The 23,525-nt window shown below is 47.3% G+C and overlaps 1 protein-coding gene across 7 annotated transcripts in view; it reads right to left on the reverse strand.

The window, feature by feature from the left end:
• LOC104147154 (cystathionine beta-synthase) overlaps positions 1-23,525 on the reverse strand; it is a 32,297-nt gene that overhangs the window by 2,028 nt on the left and 6,744 nt on the right. For all 7 annotated transcript variants that reach the window (XM_068915058.1, XM_068915095.1, XM_068915066.1 and 4 more), the window contains exons 4-16: positions 18,563-18,669; positions 15,351-15,485; positions 13,487-13,566; positions 12,100-12,231; positions 10,752-10,821; positions 9,402-9,493; positions 8,133-8,258; positions 7,013-7,097; positions 4,860-4,965; positions 4,308-4,379; positions 2,917-3,051; positions 1,673-1,781; positions 810-894 (exon numbers count right to left, since the gene is read on the reverse strand). In XM_068915058.1, the coding sequence (XP_068771159.1) occupies positions 810-894; positions 1,673-1,781; positions 2,917-3,051; positions 4,308-4,379; positions 4,860-4,965; positions 7,013-7,097; positions 8,133-8,258; positions 9,402-9,493; positions 10,752-10,821; positions 12,100-12,231; positions 13,487-13,566; positions 15,351-15,485; positions 18,563-18,669 (1,334 nt within the window). The remainder of the gene's footprint in view (positions 1-809; positions 895-1,672; positions 1,782-2,916; positions 3,052-4,307; positions 4,380-4,859; positions 4,966-7,012; positions 7,098-8,132; positions 8,259-9,401; positions 9,494-10,751; positions 10,822-12,099; positions 12,232-13,486; positions 13,567-15,350; positions 15,486-18,562; positions 18,670-23,525) is intronic.

Here is a 23,525-nt window from a genome sequence, read left to right on the forward strand (position 1 = left end):
GTGGGAACAAGGGTGTTCAGACACGATGGCAGAGCCTCTGGGCATGCACAGCAGAAAGTGGTTAAGCGGGGTGTGTGTGTGTGTGTGTGTGTGTGTGCAAGTTTTGTAGTTTGTTCTCTTGCACTTACATGCCTAAATTCCACCTAAGCTGTATCTAATGTACCCAAACGCTCTTTGGGATTTTGCCGTGGGCTACTAATTCTACGGAGATCCCTAACTTCCCACTTATTTCCTCTGCTGCCCACAACCAGCAAGACAATTTGAATTCAAGATAAAGAGACTAAATGGGTATTAGATGCCTGAGGCTACAGCTATACAGCAAAGGCAGTGTGCTCCAAGTTGCTGCCTACTGTCCACCTTGGTTGTCAGGTGAGGGAACCAAGTGAAGTCCCATAATGGGTACCTTTCCATCCCCAAAACTGGGTTTCCGTGGAGGGGAGGGATGTTGCTGGTGTGTGCTTCGATGTCATCTCGACATGGCGGGGAAAGCATAGCTCCCATGGCCGGGAGCTGGGAAGTGCTCCAGGAAGACACACACCAAGTGGTGTGCTGGTCCTAGGCTCCCATGGTTAAGGCTCCCCTCCTTCCCCCTCATCCCTGCTGTGTCAGGAAAGGCAATGGGTGAATAGCTGACAGTTGCAGGGCTTCACAGAGCCACTGGGCAGAAGTTTTTCCTGCAAAAGCAGAGGGGCTGCACTCATGGAGCAGCTGTGCTGATACCTATCAATCTCAGTCTGAGAATTTCCCTCTCCCCTCCTGAGCATTTGTGCAAAGCCCATACAATCCTTTCCCTCTTTACGGATACCTACACTGCATCTGCTCATGTACAACGATAGCAAAATGGTCGTTCTCCAGGATACAGGAAAGCCTCCCAAGGCTGTCATCCAGGCTGATCTAAATGGGACAAAAAGAGACATTTCACATGTCACTTCACATTTAAAGCATACCAGTGAGGAGCCCAATTCCTCCATCTAAATGTAGCCCTGTTAGGGCAGGATGGGACCTGGCAAGACCACGATCAGGTATGCCTCACCCACCTGCAGTATTTTTGTGAAATGGGGCAGGGGGCTGCAGGCAATGTGGCTTTGCCTTAGCCAGAATACAGTGCTGTCACCCCACAAGCCCCAAGGGCATCTCTGGGCCTGTATTGATATAAATCCTCCAGCACCTCTGAAATATCATCCATTTATCTCACTCCACCTCTGGACCCCTGATGACCATCCAACCCAGCCTTCCCTCCCCTGCACACTGATGGGAGCCAGGAACTACCTTGCATCCCTTTAGAGCCCCTGCCTGTTGCAGCGGCTCTGCTGAGCCCTGAGGATGGCTGGGTGTGGCCCTCAGTGGTTGCTGATCCCCCGGCTGGCCAAAGTCCTCAGAAAATGTCCAGCTGGGTGAGGACATTCAAGTGCATTGCTCCTGGCATAAAAGCTCCTGTGTGTAATGTCACAGTATCCTCCTGTGTCACCCCACACACTTTTGGCATCATTTTTGCAGGGGCCTATTTTTATTCTCACCTCCATGATGGTTGCCCTCCCACTTCTCGCTATGCTTACCGCTCTGTCTTTTTATTAACCTCTTCTCCCAGCTCCTCCCACACTTCAGGGCACTAGTGCATCTTTCCCTCCCTTCCTTAGACATCAGCCGATAGCAGCAGCAGCATCAGTGATACCTTTGAGAACTGGTCATAGACGACCTTTGTGACAGGGTCTGAGAACTGTGCGTTTCCAGCCAGCACAGAGGAAAGGATGTTGCTGAGCGTCACCATTCCCAAAATAAGTCTGCAAGGGAAGAGGCAGTTTTTCAAAAGGACAGGTCTGAGGTAGATCACATGTCACAAAGGGGCTGAACTGCTCCCCTTTAAGTAGTGACTAAATCGCTGCAGCTTTCAGCAGGCAGCACCAACCTTTTCTGCATCTGAGCAGCACTTTTAAGTGTGCGCTTATCCTCTCTCGGTGACCCCCTAGAATGGCCTTTCACTGCTGAATCTCATCTTTCTTTCCCTTGGTCTCCTTCCTCCTGACTTGCACTGTTCCTTCCATCAGCTGTCAGTTCGATGCATGCATTTCTAGTTTGTGCACCCTCTGAAGTGGAAACTCTCTGAAGTGCCCAAATCCATGGCATCACTTGAACATAGTCACAGTATCAGGCTGGGAATGTCTCTGTTCAACACCATAGCCTGGGGACTGATAGCTACAGACTGAGATCTGAGATCCGCTGCTGTACCATAGGCAACACACAGGCACTGAGGTAGCGTGGGGCTCCCTGTCCCCACACTGGAGACTGTTGCAGCTCCATTTCTTCCACTGTCATTATACCAGTGACAAGAAGATCCTCGTCCTTCACCAAGCCGTTAGTTTAACCACAGTTCAAGTCTGCTGTTGCAGTCCAGGTCTTAGTAGCTGGGAGAAGAGAGACTCGTGGACTCTCCAGTTGCTTGTCTGAGCGTGTTTCCCATCCAGCCCTCACTTCTCCTCTGCACCCCACTGGCCTATGCACTGATGCAACCTCCGCTGAGCCTGGGAGGCACTGGACTTGGCTTTGACTTTTACTAGCTCGTTACAGGGAGTTTCCTTGGTAGACCATACCTGTTACTACTCTTAGCAAAAATAAAGGCTCTAAAATGTCTGGATAGGTAGTTCTAGGGAATGCTGAGCCATGCCACTACTGCAGCATTTATAGGACCCGTGTCTCTCAGGATTTAGGCCCATGTGCTTATCCTTCACTTTGCATTACAAGGAGGCAGATGAAATTTTAAAAATAGAATTTAAGATAATTTAACCAAATTAGCAGAATTCACAGAATTTAACACAACTACCACATCACTGGAAAAGTAAATGGGACTTTCTCTTTAGTTTCATCATGGCTGCTTTTCCCATTTGAATGACCATCTATGTAACAAGTGAAAATAGATACCCTGATTCAGCAACAACGGGAGCCTGATCATATCCCTTCTCCTGGAGGATTTCAATTGCCTTTTGACAGCTGACTTCTGGGAGAAGAATCAGAGGGGCTGAGAGATTCAGTTTCTGCACCTTGATATTCCACCACCTGTTGACAGACAAATGGCAGCACCAAGTTGTTATTCATGAGTGTGCGCCTGTGGGCCTTGTTCAGAGAGGCAAGGTCAGTAAAGATCAGACCAACTACACAAAAGATATTATGTCTACCTGAAAAGCTCACTTCACTGCTGTCCCCAAAGCAGTAATGCCATAAATCCACCATGGCCAGGTCTTGTTTAAGTAGCGCTTTCCCTAGGCCCAGTGGCCGTATGACCCCCGAGGCTGGCAGTTAGCAAGGTACTGAGCTGTCCCTAATCCAGGGAAGATACTAAGTGCTTAGCTTTAAGATCGTGAGCAGACGTCTACCAGTTTTACTTCCTTAGTTTGTGTCCTTGGATCCTTAATACACAGGGTTTGCAGTGCCTCCAGGAGAGAGCCTGGCAGAGATGCTGATGTGACTTTTCAGGGACCAGCTACTCTACCTTGCTGGTGACTGCAGGGAACTTCCAAGTCATCCCAGCCCTTCACCCCTGCAGACAAGGCAGAGCAATGTCTAGAGACTGGAAGGGCCAAGAGCAATTCTAACCCGATATAAGATGCCTTTGAAAAGTATTAATTTTTTAGGAAATAATTTGCAATAATCTTTGGTTACTGTAACCTACAGGAACAGGTGACCTCAGTAACACTTCCTGTCTTGAAAGTGAGACTAGGTGCTTTCTAACCAGTAGGCATTTGTCCTGCCACGTGTCAACTGGCATCAGCAGCAACTAGCATCTGGGATTCCCTGCCACCAAGGGACTCTTTTCCTGTGGAGTGCGAGAGGAAGTTGAGCTGGTCACCCTTGCTGGCCCTCAACTCTGGGAAGTGAAAATGTACTGTTCCCTGCCTGAAAACCCCCGGGCTATTTGAAGGGGTCCTTGCTCCTGAAGGGACCCGTCTCCCCACTGGCCAGATGTTCCCTCGAATATCAGCTGCAGAGCACAGAGAGTAGATTTTGAGTGGAGCTAGATATCCTCCTCAATCATTCTGCTCAGTAGAGTTTAAATAGCCTGGAAAATGACTGCCACGTGAGAGCACATCAACATCTGCAGGACAGAAATGACTCCTTTATAGTTTTTGATTGGTGAGCAGGTATATCGAACCACTGAGAAAGAGGAGCTGACATTATGGCCTTCTCAGAAGGATCTGGACTTGACTGATTTTTCTGAAATACTAGAAGATAATACTTTTCTTTGAAGATAATCATTTCCAGACTCAGGAAAAAGATTCCCTTAACACAGTTTATATTGTCAAAAGTTCTCTTACCAAGGCTTGTGCTCCTGGACATCATTTAGGAATCCATTTTTAATCATCCACTTATCATTCAAAAATTTGGACCTAGAAATCATCCACAGAGAAGAAGTTTATAAATCTTCAGTAAGAAGTCGTGCTTTGTTTCATGCACTAGACCTCAGCACTGCCTCAGGGCTCCCATGATTTTTGCAGCTGGCTGCTTTTAGCCCCTTTTAAGGTCAACAGGAGCTGCGGGTGCTCAATAACTCTTAGAAGCATGCCAGCTATTTACATGCCTAACTTTAGGCATGCAAGTTCAAAAACCGTAGCTTGACTGATTCCTACTCCGTGCAGTAAGTCAGCGACAAGAGGAAATAAATCCCAAGTGTCCCAACACCCAGCCCCTGGCTCTTACAACTGTAATATGCTATTCCCTCCTTTTTTTTTTTGCTGTTTTTTTGTTTTTGTCTGAGAGATTGTACTGGGGTGACTCCCAGCTCAGGGCTCACTCTGGCCACCATGCTATCAGATTTATACTGGTGGCTCTCCAATGGTTTGCACCACCGGGCGAGCGCAGAAACTCACATGTAGTTCCTGACGGAGTCGGGCAGGATGACGACACAGCGCTGCCCTTCCTTCAGATCCCTGGCGGCCCTCACGGCCACGGACATGGCGCTGCCTGAGCTCCCGCCTGGCCGGGTGCGAGGAGACAGAGACAGACGTCAGAGGTGCCCAGGGTGCCTGCTGCAGCCCCACGTGTGGTCCCACTCTGCCCTGGCCTGTGGGACGGAGGCACTGAGGCCAAGCTGCAGCAGGATTAATGCCTTGTAAACCAGGGCAGCCCAAAACTCTGTGAGTGGGAGGCAAAGCAAGCCAACAGTCTTGTATGGCGCTCCAAAAGAAATCGGATGGGGACTGAAGGGGTACCTCCATGTGGTGGCTCTTGACAATGGGCTCATGAGGTGATAAGAAAAGTCACCTTATGACTGGCACTCTTCTGGTGGCATTGCTGGTAGGCCAAGGACCCAAAGGAGCATGTTATGGGGACATTCATACTGCTGCTGCCCATGCTGCACCCTTTCTTTGGGTAAGGAGAAGGTTATGTCAAACCTAGAGCTTCTGGGCTGACATATTTTACAATCAAAGATTTACTTTAAATAAACCATCAAGGCTGAAAAAATATATAAACATTACATTCATGCTCAGAATACCAGGACCAATGCAATGGGAAAGCTTAAAATGTGTCTGCGTCTGTGTGCATGCATGTGATTTGCTGCACGTAGTGACAGTAGGTCCTGGCTTTACAGAGGCAATTCTTCCACTGATAGTTCGAGCACTGGAAGTCAAACACATTCCACTACCCGTGTACCAATGACAGACTGCATTCAAGGCAGCACGTATTTTACAGCAGGTTAAGTAGTACTGGGTCACATTTTTCAAACAAATGATGAAAGTGCCCGAAAAATGCAGTTCTGGGAACATGAAGCTATTCACAAATTATAGTTAGTTTAGCAAGCAGTTTCCAATGAAACTCGGTGACTTTGTGAGTATGCAAAACGTTGGAACATTTACCTAATGTTTTTGTCTTGAACCACATTTCATCTAGACTTTCTACTTTAAAATAGTGCTTGTTCTGGATCAGAACTGATTGGGTTTTTTTAAAGAAAAAATGGTGGAGAAGGAAGAGATTAAATATTCGGAAAGTAAATACATTTTACTTCGGGTCAAGTATGCTCTAGCAAGTGTAGAAAAGAAGTGTAGAAAAGCTTAGCTAATTACCTATGACTGAAATTTCTGATAGTTTAATCAATTGTGGGCTGTCATTTTAAAGCCTAAGATCAGATAAGAAAGGTGGAAGAGTACCTCTCAAGATGCCCTTCACCTTTCATGCATGTAAGAAGACAACTGGGTATTGGTATTTAGGTATGTGCAAAGCTAGGGCTTTCAGGTTGGCACTTTAATTTAGATATTTCAAACAGCATTTAAGCATTTCATTACAAACAGCCTGATTTTTTTTTTTCAAAACTTTCCAGATGTGAGTTATGAGGAATTTAATCAGCCACAGCTACAACCCAACGCATTGTCTGATACTGGGTACAAACCTACAACTACCTGCTTAGAGGGAAGAAAGGCTGAAAAATGCTGATGCTGTGCAGAGGTTCTTGGGGTAATACAGCCACTGTATGTCTGAAGGCACCTGTTCATTTTGCAAAGCCATTGGGATCACTTACTACTCCTTAGCTCACAGAAATACTCAGTGAGAACATCTTACATTCACTCTACTTTCAATCTTTCCTGCTTCAATCCTGGCACCTCTAGTGTGGCAACAGTCCAAAGACAGAAAATGCAGCCTCACAGAGTTGCTAGTGGAGCAACAGTTTTAGTCCACCTGTTCTATCCTGAATCCCCTTAATCCTACTCCTCAGTCCATGTAACACTACACCAAAACAGATTTAGGCTCAGAAGATCCAGTTCCATGTGCAAAAATGTTAAAGTAAGAAGAGAGTTATTGCTTCTATTATTATTATTGCCAGTGAGTCAGATCTCAGACCACTGACTCACTGCAGCATCCCTGAAGTCTACCGTGACCTACACACTAGCTCTGGATTCGACACTGTTAACCTAGCAGACACCAAATGCAATGAGCATCTGCCCTTAACTGCTCTTCTCTCAAAACAATTAAAGGATGAGATTCAAAAAGCTTATTAAGACAAGCAACTCCTGTCATTGATGCTTACCGCACAATAATCCCTCCTCTCTAATCAGCCTGCGAGACATAAGGAACGAGTCTCTGTCATTGCATTTATACCACTGATCAACCACCTGAAGAGAAAGCAAAGAGGATCGTTGGTTTCTAGAGGTGTTATTTCAGGCTGTGCCTACCCTCTGATGCATACTGAGGTGCTCAGGCCTCCAACATCTGGCAGCCTTGAATTGCTTTCCATACTGGTTGAAAACAGACACGTTTGTCAAGGTGTCCTAAGTCTGGAAGGCATGTCCTTGGTTGCAAGCACCCACTCTAGCTGTTCCAGCCAGCATCCTTTCCTCAGAGAGCTTGGGATATCTGACAGGTCCAGATTTGGGGTGTGGAAGAGGGAATGGTGTTCATACTGGCTTGGGCTAGGTTAGGTTAGCTGGTCAAGATTTTGCCAGGCAAAAGCTATAATCAGACCTAGCGATGAAAAGAGTTTGGGGATGATCACAGGTCAAAGCTGTAAAGCCATGTGCAAAGAGCAGGGAAGTAATTAGTACAACACTTGAAAATATAAAGAATCTAGGGTCTGAGGCTGTGTGGTGTGGTTTCTAAGAGCAAGGCTGGAGGAAAACATACAGCTTGAGTTATGGCTTTAAAGTACCATGGCTGGTGGTGGATGATACAGGAAGAGGAAACTTGACAAGAAGCTGTACCGAGTTTGTGGTCTGTTGTCTTACATTGTCTTTCAGCCCATAAATGGTGCAAGGTTTCTGCTTGGTGCATGCAGTGAAGCACCTCAGGAAACCCCAGTGTGATGAACGGCAGCCTCAATATTGACTGCTACTGCAGATTTATAGTAAAAGAGGCATGCGCTGAACACTGGAAGATCAAGACTGAGCTGAGAAATCTGATGCTCCGGTACAGTTCTTCTCTGCCCCTATATTTGGCTTCTCCTTGTAGGTCAGTTATGACCAGGTTTACTTAGAGAAATGCTAGAGTCCCAGTCCCCGCATGACAGCTTGTTCTGCACTGGAAATGCACACAAGTAGCCTTAGAGCTGGGCCAGGGCAAGTGCCAAATCTGGCTACTTCTGAACTTGGGAGCAGTTTGGATGTAAAGCCAAAGATCAGACGGAGGCCTCCTCTCATCACACAGCTACTTACTGATCTGTCAAGGACAGTAGGGATAAAGTCATGTCCGATACCCTCCACCTCTATGGTTGTGGTGTTTGTCCTGTTCAGCTCACTGGGCAGAGCAACGATGGAGCCATCGGGATCTACGCCAATGATCTTTAAGGGAAGGAAGTTTTGTTAATCGCAGAGGGAATTCAAATATAATCAAACACATACCTCAAAGGCAAAATTACCTATGCTCTTACCAGCAACATTTGTCAGCAACATTTTTCTTCCCATGATATCATTAATATTCCTATCCACTGGCAGCATGGAACACTTCCAGGATAAAGAAATAGTTTCTCACTGGCTTTACAAATAGATCCTAAGTGGTGTTTAGCTGCTGTAGAAGAGGCTATCATTCTGTTTGTCATCATCCCTTTGGCAGAGTCTGCTATTATGAAAGCTCAACCGTTAAAAGAGAGGGTGTGATTGATCCTTAGTCTGCTTCAGTACAAAGCCGGTCAGCTAGTTCACTCACTGCAGAAAACTGTGGCCACAGATTGATATCCTTTCTAGATCTACCTGTGCTCGTTGTCAGTGGCACCTCCCATAGCCTTCTGTCTGGGTTGAGGTTGCCTGTGTCGGCACTCAGCTTGAAAAGCGATGATGGCACTGCTCCACACTTAGCTTCTGGCAGTCAGCTAAGTTAGCTCATGCCCACCGGTGGCTGGATCCACACCATCTGACTTTGCCTCTGGTGGACCAGAGTCACTCACACACTGGCTATGCTGGGGAGGCAGTAACCTTCAAGCCTCCAGTCTGTCTTGAAGCACAAGCTCTGTAGAATCATCATCTATCTATGGTTGGTGTCAACCCAACTGCACTGACATTTTCACAGAGGCAGATGAGAGGTACTTGCACAGTCTGCTCCTCATATGGAGCTGCCAGGGCAATAACTTTTGGCAGCCAGTTAACCAGGAGAAGGAGAAATAACGCTGTCAGCTGGGCCAACCACTTCTGCAAGGGAAATCTGAGTGCGTCCTGGAAAGTGCAGGGCACAGAGGAGGGCAGAGATTAGTAACAGTGCTATGGAGCCTTTTACCTCTATGGCACTTGAGTAATCTGGCTGAAGCTGAGCATAACACCAAGTTGTTTCCAAGAAAAGCCAAGCTCACGGTGAAAAAACAAATCAGTAGAGACAACTGCTAGCTCAGCCCTGCCACACATGAGCTGTGGGGTTAATTCTGATCAAGGACGCAGACAGGAAAAGCCAGGGTAACCGCCATTCTCACCGAGCAGCCCTGCCTCCCAGCTTACTTTGCATTCTGGGCACTTCTCCTTCAGCTTCCTGGCAACACCAGTGACGGTGCCTCCTGTGCCAGATCCAATCACCACCATGTGGACCTTGCCTGCAGGTCAGAGAAGAGAGAGGCCTGAAGCGATTAAGCATGAGCACTGCCCTGCCATGGTAGACCGTCTCCCTTTCATTAGGATCCTGCACAGATGCAAACCCCATGTACAGAAAGGACAAGCAGAATTCATGCCAGCAGCAAAAACATGGTCCTGTTGAGAGGTACAGATGAGCTCTCAGGATCTGGACACAGCACAGGGGGCTAAAGGTGACCTCCAGCTCTCGTATTGGTTTCCGTGATTTCTGCATGTTTGGCAGCTATTGGCTTAAGGGGGAGGGAGGATCACCACACTTACAGCCCTTCCAAATCACACCATGTTGAAGCGGTGCAGGCACATGAATAACAACGAACACTAGTAACAGGCACATCTTTTCGGCTAGTGTTAGCATCCAAAGAGGAGAGATGGCTGTCTTGGCTCTGCCCTGACACCAATGTCTGTCACGGGTAGCCCTACTGACATCAGTGAAATTATACTGGTGTAGGAATGGTAGAAGCAGAATCAGTCAGGCCTTCAGAGCCTTGTGTTGTAACTGCAGTGGGAAAACAGGGCTTGTAATTCACTACCGGCTGCTAATAAGAGCAGATCTGCACACTGTGGTAGAGGGAAATCTGGAACTCTCTTGTTCCTGTTGCTACCCAACTGTTGTTGTACTGTTATCACAACTGCTCTCCAAGTTAAAACCCTTGAGCCCTGTTTATGGTTTGCAGTGCTCCCGGTACCGGCAATAAATTTTATTCCTATCTGCACAGACACGGACTGAGATAGTCCTTCCCCTGCCCCCACCGCTGTCACAACGCAAGTCTTTATTCTGTTAAGTTTTGATCCATTTTTGTTTGCTAATGACTGTGCTGGATCAGATGCAGCCTGCCACTGCCCTGATGGTTATATTCCTCAGTGAGGCCTCTTGAGCCATCCTGTGCTCTCAGCTGACAGATCTCAGAGATGTTGTAACAGCCGAGAGATAGGCTTTTTCTCCTTCAAAACAAACAGCCTGATTTTGTTATGCCTCTGGTCTCCTCCCTCAGGCTTTTGAAATTGGAGGCCATAATAGGGAAGTCCTGCAGGCTTACGTGGATCTGGAGCGGATTATGTGAAGTTGCTACATTCTGCATGTCAGTATTATCAAGGGTGCCTTCACTTATAGAGGCCCTTTTGGGCGTTTCTAGACATTCAGACCAATAAACAATGTAAAATAAGCCTCTCACGGAGAGTTACAGCATCCTCAGTACATAGAAACAACAGTATAAGTGGTACCTTCACACTGCTCCAGGATTTCTTCAGCTGTGGTGTCGTAATGAGCCAGGGGGTTGCTTGGATTTCGGTACTGTTTATTTCAACAGAGAACAGCATGAGTTACTGTGTAAAGCATAGGTCAAATACCAAACTAGCAATAGCTCCCGACAAGCTTTGCCCAAACCATCCTACTTCCCCCCTCCTTTTTCTGGAGATGGCTACACTGCAATCCAAACAGGCCAGGTCACAGATGTTGTCACTTCGGGCCAGGTTTCTAAGGACACAGGATATGTCTACACTAGAAAAGTAAATGTGTCCAAGAACACTCCCTCTCTGGCACTTGGTGACTATTTGCCCTCGAGATGGCGTGGCTGTCTCATATTCAGCATTGCCACTTTTTGTGAGATCTAATGATTTTGTTAAAGCCCTAGATGCCAGAGATAAGCAAGCCCCTCAACATCTCAGCTATTGCTTAGAAAGAAGCATTTTAGACTTCTCTGTTGCCCAGAAAAATTTGAAAATGCAGCCACGCAACGCCCCTGAAAAGCTCCAAAAAACCCAAACACACCCCCCCCCGCCACATGTCATTTTTAAAAAGTTTTTTGAAGTATCATATGTGTAATTTTGAGCTCTGACTTGTGATTTAGGGGCATTTGTGGTTGACAGTGCAGCAAGTTAGTGTCTCGGAAATGTCAGCCAAAGTAGTAGTCCTGCATTTAGAGAGGGAGTCGCTGCAGCAGTGCACAGGTACAGCACAAAAATGTGTGCAGTGTCACATTTAAACCTGTAGCCCAGGCTGCTTCTGAAAAGCGTATTCAGATGCTGAGCTTCCTTTTTGTTAATAGGAAGGAAATCTATTCCTTACCTAAGTTTTCTGCACTACTGGGGTCCCTGCTCACTTTGGGGATTCCTCCCTGCAACAGGGTCAGATCAGAGGGAGAAATGCCTGCTTGTACAGGACTCAGTGCTGTGGGAACTGCTGGCAGGAGTTGTCAGCGTTTACCCTTTACAGCATGAGGCTTATTTTGAGGCAGAATTGAGGCTGCTCGTCAGGCATAAAAAAATGATTCTTAGATTGAAATTAATGTCTGAAGCAATCTAAGGAGTCTTTCAGGTATGCAAGAAAAATCCAACCTTCCGTACCCCCAAGCTTTGGCAGAAGTGCTGCAGATGACCCTTATTTTGTTTGTGCTACCACGTGCATTAGGGAGAAGCAGTTAAGTTGCATATGCCGTAAAATGGTGATTTCACACTGATGAAATCTGCCTTTTAGTTGCTGGTTTGGACAAACCCCCCAAACACAGGCAGACTTGGAGTGTACCGTATAAATTGGATTTGAAAAGAGAATTCGTGGAGGAACTGCATTTACCTGGTCCAGGATGTGAGAGTTTGGGATTTCATTTTTCAGCTTCCAGGCAACACGAATGTTTGATTCAGGTGCATCAAAGCGGGTACATGGGGTCCTCACAATTTCAACACCCAGGGCCTTCAGGATATCGACCTTTTAGAGGGAAGAAAGTAGATGTAATGCAACTGATCCCACGTAGTGTCAGTAACCTGAACCTCTGTGTTCGCGGTGGTGTCAGATGCCAGAGAAGCTTTGCATGCAGGAGACATTTAACATTTGGAGTTACAATGTCTGATTCTCAGTTATACTATCTTTGATATCCCTCTGGCAGCCCCGGGGCCTCCTGCCTGGAGCTGGTGCATGGTTTGAAACCTGGCCTTGTTGCTCAGTCCTACTCTGGGAGCAGGCTGGGGACGCGGCAGAGGTAGGTAATGCTGGGCTGCTCCTTGGCACCTAGGGAAGGGGACAGAGGGAGTCAGATATAGAGAACAGCATCTGGGGGCAGCTTTCATACGTGCTGTGGACTGAGCCCCTCAGCACAAAGAGGATATTTTAAATCTACTTTTACCCCAGGTTCCTTTTACCCTGCCCAAGCATGGGGAAGGAGTAGCTATAAATCAGTCCTAGGGTATTAATCCACTGAGAGATGTGGTTGCCTCGGGAGTGGGGGGGTGTCAAAAGAGAAGTATGGGTGAATGTCAGCTCCTGCAAGTGAAACCTATGACATCTGATCCAGATTCAGCTTAAGTGAGATTTGGATTGAAATGAAGGTGGTGCTTAGAAGAAGGGCTCAGTTCTGAGCCAAGTCAGGGTCCAGGTTTGGCTTCGCTGGCATGAGTCCAGCTGACCAGTTTGTGAGACTTTTGGCTCCCCAAGACTGTAGGAGATTCCTGCCATCTCCAGGACAAAAATTCCACCTAGTCAACAGCTCTTGCACAAGTGACTTGATTTCCACCATCTCAAAACACAGCACAGAAAACTCTAAATGTCTCCAGGTTAAAGAAAACCCTACAGATATGGAGAGATCAAGTGACGCGCCAAATGTCACACAGGAAGTTAGCGGGACTGGCAGCAGAGCCCAGGCACTCTGCATACCTCTCCTTCACTCCTTCTAGCCCTCGCTCTGTCAGACAACAGATCACTCCATTTCTCTGCAGAAATGTACCATATTTGGCTAACACATGACCCCAGCTGCGTCACTGATATTAGATAATCAGTCTGATCATCACAATGTGCTTTTTTTTTCAAGAGTAAACCTTCTGAATAGCTACAAAGATATGTCAGTACTTGCAATGAGGCTTTATTACCCTTTAAAGGAGAGGACGCTCTAGTTCTTGAAAGAGAGACAGAGAAAAACAGAGAGGGAGATGTTCCCAAGCTGCAGGGTAATACCATACAGAGCTCTGACCTTTTCCATGCTCATTTTCTCCGGCAAGACAATGATGCAGCGGTAACCTTTCACTGCAGCTACCAGTGCCAGCCCGATTCCTAGGTAGGGGGGGAGGAAAGGGAATTGTTTGATAACAGCGTTTGGCAATGCCGACTGACATTCATGTTCCCTCATGCTTCCTATGGTCTTCTCTCTTACTGGCGAACGCAACCTACAAATTTTCGCTGACAAACTACATGTGAGGACATCCTCTCTGAGTCTTGCAGGATGTGCTCTGAAAGCCAGGGAATGTGGCAGGATGGTCTAATGTGTGAGCTGATAATATCACTCTGCTCCCCAGAGAAAGGAGAGTGAGCAGTCTGTTAGCATGGCATAAAGTGAGTGGCAAGGCTGGGGAAAGTTTTCCTGCTCGTACCAAAGCTCAAGTCTCTTTCTTTGCCTGCCATGTTAAGATTTTTAAAACACAGGAGAGAGATGATTTCACTTCAGGAGTACTTCCCCCTCCCCCTCAAATGCTCTCACTTAGGCGTGGGGGGGGGGGGGGGAGGAAGCTGCATATCTCACCCGGTGGTGAGCAGGCAAAGGGTGTCTGTGCTCTGGTTTCACTTTGGATGATGGATCAAGCCAGCTGTTCCCCAGCTAGATAAGGAAAGTGAGGCTGGAGCAGTGCAAGTCCCTGTGAGAGGACGCCCAGGTCTGGGGGTGGTTTTAGGCAGTATAGTGCTGCCCCAACTGCCCAGGCCCTGGGCCCGGAGCCGGGCTGGGCAGCACCTTGAGCCACCTTGTGAATATGCGTGACTAGAGGGCCCCTCTGCCCCAGCCCCCAGGGAGGAGAGCAGGCTGTGCCTGGGGCACACAAGTCACGTAGCCCCTGTGTTAGTGCTCTTGCTGGGAGACGCCTAAGCTGGGCGAAAGGTGGCTCAGGGTAGACCTGGAACAAACAGGCCAATAAGGAGCAAAATTCTTAGAGAAGAGCTGCGTTACTAGCGGGGAAGAAATGATGTCACCGTAGCAGCAGAGGGGAGCACAGCAAGGGACATGATCTCAGTTCCCTCCAAAGTGTCTTGACATCCACCCTTGTGCCTTTTGGGGGAAAGCTTGCTATGTGTACACATATCCTTGCCTTTTGCAGGGACACTGGTGCAGGGAGCAGGACAGGGTCATGGAAACTCTCACCAAGTGTCCCTGTGTCTTGAGTGGACTGCAAACTGGGGAGACACTCCTTTATTCTCCCCCCTTTCTTGTAGCCAACCACAATCTGGTGTCTGAGCAAGATGACAGTGACAAAGAGGAAAAGAAGATCTTCCAGCCCATTGGGGAAGCCCTCTTTAGAGAACTCTGAATGTTCAAGAAATTCTCAGCCAGAAGACACGCGGGCTGTCCCAGCTGCTCCAGCTCCTGAGGCTGTTTGCGTCACTGTGGGGTAACCTCACGGGCAGGCCTATGCAGGATAGGGGATCCTCAGAGGCCCTTCAGAAATTTCAGCAATGAGTCACCTCAGCACCTTGGGCTACCTGAGGCAGCCAGGAAGGAGGGGAGTTGAGGTGAGGACATAGCCAGAGACATGGGGCCCGTAGATAACCTTGCCCGTAGCCTGTTGCACAAGGATCAGTGCGCACAGATCTGTCACTTCACACTAGACAAGGAGGGGTCAAGGTGTTTCAAAGATATTTCCTCAGATGTTTCCACAAACGGACCAGAGGAAAAACTGCATTGCTCTGGCGACGTTTAGTCAGTCCGCTATTTTTGCTTAACTGTATAATAGGAAGTGCAAGAACTCCATAAATCTCTGTACTGTCCCTCCTGTGTGATCCCTCAGAAATACCATCCCTTTCTTCAGCCTGCCTGGTACTCAGTCACTTGTCACATGTACGCTTCCTACCTGTGTTTCCTGATGTGGCTTCGATCAGCGTGTCTCCAGGTTTTATAATCCCAGCTCTTTCTGCGTCTTCCACCATCCTCAGGCTGATGCGGTCCTTCACGCTGCCCCCGGCATTGAAGTACTCACATTTGGCTACTAGAGTTCAAAGGTGAGGCTCTGTCAGGGATAAGCTACAGCCACAAGTGCCAAGCACCTCTCAGCCACCAGCCCCCTGCTCCCCTTGGCCTTCACTGTGATTGTTTTGGGACCCTGATTCCTCCACTGTAGGATGACCCGTTGCTCAGGGAAACACATCCACCCTTTGCTTACAGGGCACTGCAGCTTGTCATGGGATTACCAGTCCACCAATATGCTTGCCCATATTCCATCTTTTACCCAGGTTTCATCTACCTGCAGCACGTGGACAGCAGTGGGCAGGCCTGCTAAGTCCAAGATAGATTGACAGTTACCTAGACAAACGGTGCGAGGGTGACACACTGGTACGATACACCCCGCTGCCCTGCCTCAAGAGCACTTCTCTGAGCAGGGCACTGCCAGGTTTCACAGCAAGGTTTCATGGCCTTTCCTGGGCCGTGGCAGGTCTGGGTTATTAAGAGGTATCTAAAAATTGCCTTTTTCTAAGAACGCTCTGTGTGTCTGCATGTGTGTCTGGGGGGTCTCCAAACAAACAAACAATAGAAAGTACTAGTTTCAACTGACAGCCAGAATTATGCTTGCTAAGCTCAACTGTCAAAACACCAGTAACAGAGATTTTCCAAGGTGCTCTCAAATTGCAAGGCGGATGTGTATTTCTAATGTGTGCCTCCACACTGTTAATGCTTTGGATAGGATTATTCTCACTTAGTTTTTGATGACCAGATCTGAAATGGTCATACTGGGCTCTGTTTTAGAGACAACAGGGAGAAATGGATACTTTTAGGATGTGATTCACTTCATCACTGCAGAGGCATCTCCTTCAGATTGAGCTGAAGCAACCAGATACATAAGCAGCCAAAGCAATGGGAAAAAAAATATTGTGATTGCCATTGCATTTTATAAGGCAAACTGCCAAAAGTCCAGCTACACAGGCATCCTCAAGGGCACAGAAATTACAAGGTAATCGTGGCTAATTTTAACCACTTCCTTAATGTTGCGGTTACTGCAAGCATTCATTTCTTTGCTGTGTAGAAAGCTCTGTGCTGACTGACAGTTTATATAGAAAGGAACTTATGGCCACTTGGTGAAAGTCCTGTTCTCCTTCCCTTTCTATACCAGAGGAGGGAGACACCATCCCAGTAAACAGGGGCTTGGCCTCGCTCCCTGGCTTGCCCATTGCCACTTGGACCAAATCCTTCCCTGCCTGGCAGGCACTTGTCTCAGCAAGACATCCTCCAAGGGAAAGACTTTCTTCAGAAGTGAATCGGGAACTGCAGACCTACCCTCCACCTCCTCACACCCTGGCTTCACAGGCACGTACAGTCCTCTAAAGTCTTATTCCAGGAAGAGCCAGGCAGTGAAACGTGGCAGTCTCTGAGGTTATAGGGTTAGGGGCCTGCCCGGGGAGCTAAAAGGGATCTGGTCAAAGAGCACAGCATGTTTCATGTGGATTTGTGTCCCATGCAGATTGGTTACCATGGGGACTCCCTACTGTCAAATAAGACCGTAAGATCCTGCTGTGCTGTTTTTTTCAGAGCACTAATCAACTCCCTCCTTCCAACCCAGATACTTGAAACTCATGACCTTTAATATCCATCTTTCTGACCAATTTGGCTGAAATTAATTAATAGGGTTAAAAGTTATAGGAGGGAGACTGAAAAGTTCATATACACAGACGTAGCTTAATTGCATCATCCTTATTTCCGTAGGAGAGCAAGCTAAAAACAACCCTTGCATAAGGTAACACACCTCACTTGGAGGCAGTGATATGATAAAATCCCCTCGAGGGGAGAATATGATTCCTGCTAGAAAGACTGGCCCCACCATCAGTGCAGTGGCCCACTTTTAGCATAATGGCCTGGCACGCATGCTGCTGATAAACTCAGCTGTTGAAAATGCCTGCTATTTGACTTCAGGCTATGTTTTGGGGAGATCCCCAAAGGAAACTGTTGCAGAAAGTGAAATCCCAGACAGAGCCCTGAGGGTAGTGACACAGTCAAAGGGCAGCCCCTGGCCCGGCTCCAGCTAACTCGGCAGAGGACGTGCGGAGAGGCGATGCCAAGGCAGATCTCGCACAGCAAGCCGCCCTGCCGCAATCAGCGGTCAGGGAGCCACGTGGCACCGGCGTGACGTCCAGGCACCCGGCCGGGCTCCCCTACCTGGCTCCAGTCCTGCACAAGCTCTGTCAGCAGCCAGGAGCCACGCTGGTGCTTCTCTGTGCAGCCCTCACTGCTCCCTCTACCTGGGCAGGCTGTGGGAAGGGCCCTGTGGTGCCCTTCACCCTGTCCTGGCTGCTACATTTCAGGCAGCTTCACCTCCTCTGTCCCAGAGATGCTGTGCATGGGGGGAAATAGGGTGACTTAGCCAGCCTGTCCTGTGCACACCACCTGCTACCCCCAGTGCTGCAGAATCGCTGCCCATTGCCACGTGGCGTGTGATCTGCCAGCACCCGAAATCAGCCCAGCTCCGCTCCGAGCTTTCACAACAAGGTAACACCAGCGGCAAACAAGAACGTGCCTGACTGAACTCATTTAATGAAGTTTGTAATATCTGGAAAGCAACATAATAGCTAATATCAAGGACATGTGAACAAGTTATGGTATGAGTTTACTACATCTCTGTGATAGCTGTCATGTGCCTGCACTTAACCTGTATAGCGCGTAAAACATAACAAGCCTCAGGAAACAGGACGCATACAAGCAGTTGCTGCGGGGCCGGTGACATGTGCAAACCTGACGTGCCAGCTTAACCCTCAATTGCCTGTGCACAGCGCACATAACTTCAGCAGGCCCCCGTTCTGCTGATTTGGACAAATGAATCAGTGTTTTGAAAAGGAAGCTGGAGGAGTTATTAGCTGGGAGGGGAGACACCTTCATTGCTATTAGCCTGCTGTGCATTACAGTTTGAAACCACTTGGTCTGATCTGATAAAAGACTAGACTGTAACCTACTAATCAGAAGTATCCAACATGTGCCACATTTGGTGCTCCCTTTCTATCTTTGCTCTCCTCTCCACAGAGTCTCTTCTGATACTGCCCCTCACGGCCCAGAAAAAACTAGTGAAAAAAGGACACTCACAGAGCTCACACTTCAGCCCGTAGGACTTCCCAATCTTGTTGACTCGGACCATTGGAGTGCAGCCGATTTTCTTCAGGATGTTGGGCAAGATCTTTGTTTCTTCTGGTCTGCATAAATGCGGAAGGAAAAAAAAATACATCAAGTCAGAGCAACTGTTACCCAAGATGAACTAGGATAAAATCTGACTGAGGTTTCAGCACCTCTGGTAAGCCTCCAAAAGGCATCCTGGCTCCAAGGTCCATTGATGATTAATGGCAATAGAAACTAGTTGTGGCCTTCCGTCACTGTTACCATGAGCTATTTATTCTTTTGGATAAAAAATAAGATAGTTAATCTTTAGGGCTATTCTGAAGTGTCTTCTTCAGCGTGGCCATAGGCCAGATCTATAACTAAGTGAAGTCAGAAGAGCAAACAAGCATCAGGATTTTATGTAGTGGATGAGAAAGCCAGAAGGCCATCCACTACAGAGGGCTCTCCTCTTCCCCCCATCCTACCCAGCACCAGCTCTGCTTCTTACATTTTCTGTGGTCTCTCAGCCAACTGCTGCTTGCCTAAGCAGGAACTACTCCCATACTTGCAAGGACTGCTCCAAGCCATAAGGGAGATCAAGCCACTTAAAGGTTCAAAGGAAATTCAATCTCTGACTGACCAGCAAGACCCCTCTGAGCGGGGTCTGCTCACCAGCATCAGCCAGTTCCTGGATTTCAGAGCTTGAACGGCCATAACACAGTTTGGAGTTCTGTACCCTTGAAATGATACTCCTGATGAATCCTGTCTGAATTTTATTTCCCAGTCCTCTAAAGAGTATGAACCTGGCAACTTTTTCAATCAATGACTAGAGCTGTACTCTATGTTTTCAAATCTATGACCTTAGTAAAGAAATGAAATATCAGTCTGGATGCTTCCCTTCTCATATCTACAAAAGCTTGCATTAGTGGGCTCTTTAGCACCCGTGTTCACCCAGGGATGATATCTGAGGCAATGCAACTCAGCTTCACCTGAGGCAAGTCAGCACATCACTTTTTTTTTCAGTGCAGCCTTGTTAAGCAGCTGAGGGCTTAGCCCCACTCCTGTGGGCCAAGCTCTTAACTCTGCCATGAAGCAGAGAACTCTGGAGCATTTTGCAAGTAATTAAACGGAGCTCTTGGATTGCGGAAATTCACCCTCCTGCTTTCTCTAGTCTCTGTCACACTGCAGCAGAAGCCAAAAAACATATCACAGCAATTGCAACTAGAGTGAAACAGGCTTTTTCGCCCAACTCACAGCTGAGAGCATCTTGCCATGCTGATGAGGAACCTGTGTCCTTGAACTCTTTAAAAGACAGAAGGAAAAGACTGGTGAGAACAGTGTTTATTGGGGCCACAAACATATTGCCCCTGGTTGATAATCAGCATGTCTCTCTCTAAGCAGGGTGACAAGGCCGCATTCCCTTGCTATTCAGCTCTCCTTTGCACACCTCTCGCTATCATCCTTTGAACCTTGAACCTAAGTTATCCTTGTCTGCTATCGCAGCCAGGCAGATGGCTGTCTGCTGATAGAAAGTCCGTATGGCACAGGGATGGCATGCTGATTTACTTAAAGACACATGCACCTTCTTCCAGAGTGTGCAAGTGTGATCTAAATACTTCTTGTTTTGCAGGAATACAGGCGTAGTGTTTTAGTTCAGTTGAAATACACACTTCAGGTACTTACTGCCAAAAAGAGCCCATTTCTTTGGATCCCAACCCCAGAAAAGATGATATATTACACATATGTGCTTTTACCTCTCCCTCAACAAAAAGTATCACCGCACACTAGCATGGCAGCAACCTCTTCCGAGTGCTGATGAATGTTAGCCAGTAACACAATAAATGAGCTTTCCCCACAGCTGTTTTCTATCTGTATGGAAAGCCGCAGCCCCAAAAGCCACTGAAAGTCTCTGCGATTTCAGTGAGGACAAGAGCTGACCCAAAGTGCAAGGAGATACCACCTCCTTCAGGCAGACAGGAACCATCATCTAGCATTTGAGCTAGAGCCTGATTTTCAAGACGGTGGCTTGAGTATTACAATACATGTTTTTGGATTGCAGCAAGTCAGCTCGAGAGAAGAAAGCAAGCTCATTTATTTGCCTTCGGTCAGTAATTGTGGCAAATAAGACGCTATGTGCTCTTCAAACCCCAGCAAGGCATGAGGTGGCGGTGCAAGGGGCTGTAGGGCTTAGGGGTTTGCAGTGATGGAGTCTGGGAAAGCAGAGGGGATATGAGATCACAGCCAGTGCTAGCTCACATGCCAGGGAAAGCCTTGCCAGGACAGCAAAAGTGGGAACCAGAAACTGGAGTAATCTTCTACGTTGTCACCCAGCACAGTGACCACCCCAAAAAAGAATAACCTTCCTCGCTCTCTCTGGGGCAAGGAATCAAATTTTCTGCAGTTCCCATAAAATTCTTTCCTAATCACCAACATACTTTATTACAAAAATGCTACTAACACGGTCAGCTTCCTTCCCAGGATTATGCGAGCTCTAGGTGCGTGCCTGAAGTCAGTAGAGCTAGGGACACAAGGATATCTGGAAAATGCCTTTGGTGCTCCTGAGGGATGTGGTGGGGATACTCTCTTCTTGCAACAGCTAGTATCAGTTCAGGATCATAGTGGGACAAGGTTATTTTTTCCCCGAAAATTCTCCTTTTTATTCTGTAAGACATTTATTACGTAAGTGATTCAGAGAAGAAACAGTCTCAACAAGCCAAATGATTCTTACAGAGTTTGTAATAGGGCATAGAATAGGCTCAGAGAATATCACAACCTGTTCACCTTCCTATCTTTGGGAAAATTTAAATAATTAGTATTCTTAATTAAAACAAGGTCTTGCCTTCTTTCTTCCGTGTCCTCCCCCTCTACCCCAAAATTCACTCAGGTTTCCTATGGGAATATAGGAAAGTCCTGAAATCTTTGCCGCATCAGCTGCCATCACTAGTTCTTCCAGAGTAGAAAAAACAAACAAACAAAAACCCTCCACACACATACACTTCTTGAAAACTAAAAAAAACAGTGTAACGTGTCCTGGTCCTGTGTGATTTGTATGTATTTTCTTTAGTGCTATATAAAGGGCTATGTTTCAGCAAGAAGCTTTGCTGCTTAGAAAATGAATGGACACAAGGACACACTTGTATAGAGTTGATCCCAGAGACTTTGGCAGGCTTTATCTCATTCCTGTTTTCCCCAAAGGGGGCAGGTTTGAGAGCTTAAGTGTCCTGGCCCTGGGGACACCAGCAGGTTTGATTGAAAAGAGCTGATTGTCTTGACCCCACTAGGCTTTCACAATAACTCAAAGGACCACATTTTCAAAGCACTTTTTGTGCTGTGAGGGGGTTGAAGTCCCTCATGAATTCTGCAAGGGATAGCCTGATTAGTATGCTTTGCTCAGATTTGGGAGGAGGAGATGCTCAGCTTGGTAAGGCCAGCAGGAAGGTTGGCAGAGTTTCAGAAGCTGCAGAGCGCCTGTTCCTGCTTAAGGGGTTATCTCACCATGCCTGCACTCTGTGAGGAGCGTTAGCCTTGAATAGTGGAGCACGTGAGCTCTATAAAGCAGTGCCCTGGCTGATTCTTCTCACAGGTTACTAAGCCCTACAGCCTCTCACATTTAGATAAGAAGGGGACAGTCTGGGAAATAGACTTTGGATACTGGAGTCATGGTGTTTCTTAAAAAGAAAGCAAGCTAATTGCTTGATGCCACTGACTTGAAGAGGTTCAATAACAGCTTTCCTTGGGCTCCTTTTCAGGGCCAAAGAAAGCTGCACTACTAGGGACTCACAGACGATCAGACAGCAAAGAGTGTTTGCCTTTCCTACAGTGTAGTCTTCTGTGAGTTTGCCACTTGAGAAGCACACAAAACCTCATGAGAATTTGCGTAAGGAGAGCAAGTTTGGACTAGAGAGTAGCTCAAGGTGAAGAACAGATCTAGCCATTGTCAAAGCCTAGGTGGCTGGATTCAGTGCTGGTGGCCCCGGTCCTAGCTGCAGGGTTTATATTGGGTGAGCAATTGGATGCAAGTTTGCTAAATTAACTTTGAGATTGTGAAGCCCGCTTCTCCCTCAATGATCAGATCTGGATGCTGTTTCAGGCTCTGCATGTCCTGGTGAGCCACGCCCTGGCTGTGCAGGGCTGTCCTGCCTGCTCAGGTGGCATGTGGTACAAAGATCTCCCAGCTGGCTTCCACCTGGCAGGCATCCACACAGAACAATGCCACACCTCCCAGAGGCTCTAATTCCGTAAATGCCGAAGTCGAATTCATGTTTCACATCTTTGACACAACTTAGGCATGCCCCTGACATTTATAGAAGAGGCTTATCTTTAATAGCTTGTCTGGGTTTGGTTTGCAGGGCTGTTAAAGAACCTCTCACTTAGTCTGGGCTCTTCAGCAGGCTTACATCACTCTGGGAGGAAATGAGCTGTAGGGAGGACAAGAACACGCTCATAATAATTATTGTCTTAGACCTGCACTGAACTCTTGCTTCCCTTGCTCACAAAGTGGGCAAGGACCCCTCTGTTGGGGCCATTTTCTCCCTACATAGAAGCCCAGAACCTGGTAATGAGTTTTTGTGAAGATCTCTAGCAATGGGTAAAGACATTGCTAATACTTTGTGCTCTTCTTACTTATTGCCTCAGACTGTTTGAATGAACAAGTTTAGCTGAGCTGCATGCAGCCCTTCAGCTAGTGAATGAATAGCTGTTAACACATTCTGTTGTACAAAAGGGTGGGGAGCAACAGCTTTGAGTTGTACGCACACATTACATTACAGCCAAACCATTACAACATCTCTTCAAGTGCCTGGCAATCTGGAGCGCCTTAGCTTCTGTTGTGTAACACCAGACCTCAAAAAGTCCATTTTGCAGAAGTGTTTAAGTCCTTGGTGAATGCTGCCTCTAAAATCTGTCCATCTTGAGTCTTCTAAAATGAAATGCCGCAAACTAGCAGATTCTTTTG

This window comes from Struthio camelus, chromosome 1 (assembly GCF_040807025.1).
Source record: "Struthio camelus isolate bStrCam1 chromosome 1, bStrCam1.hap1, whole genome shotgun sequence".
NCBI classification, from domain to species: Eukaryota; Metazoa; Chordata; class Aves; order Struthioniformes; family Struthionidae; genus Struthio; species Struthio camelus.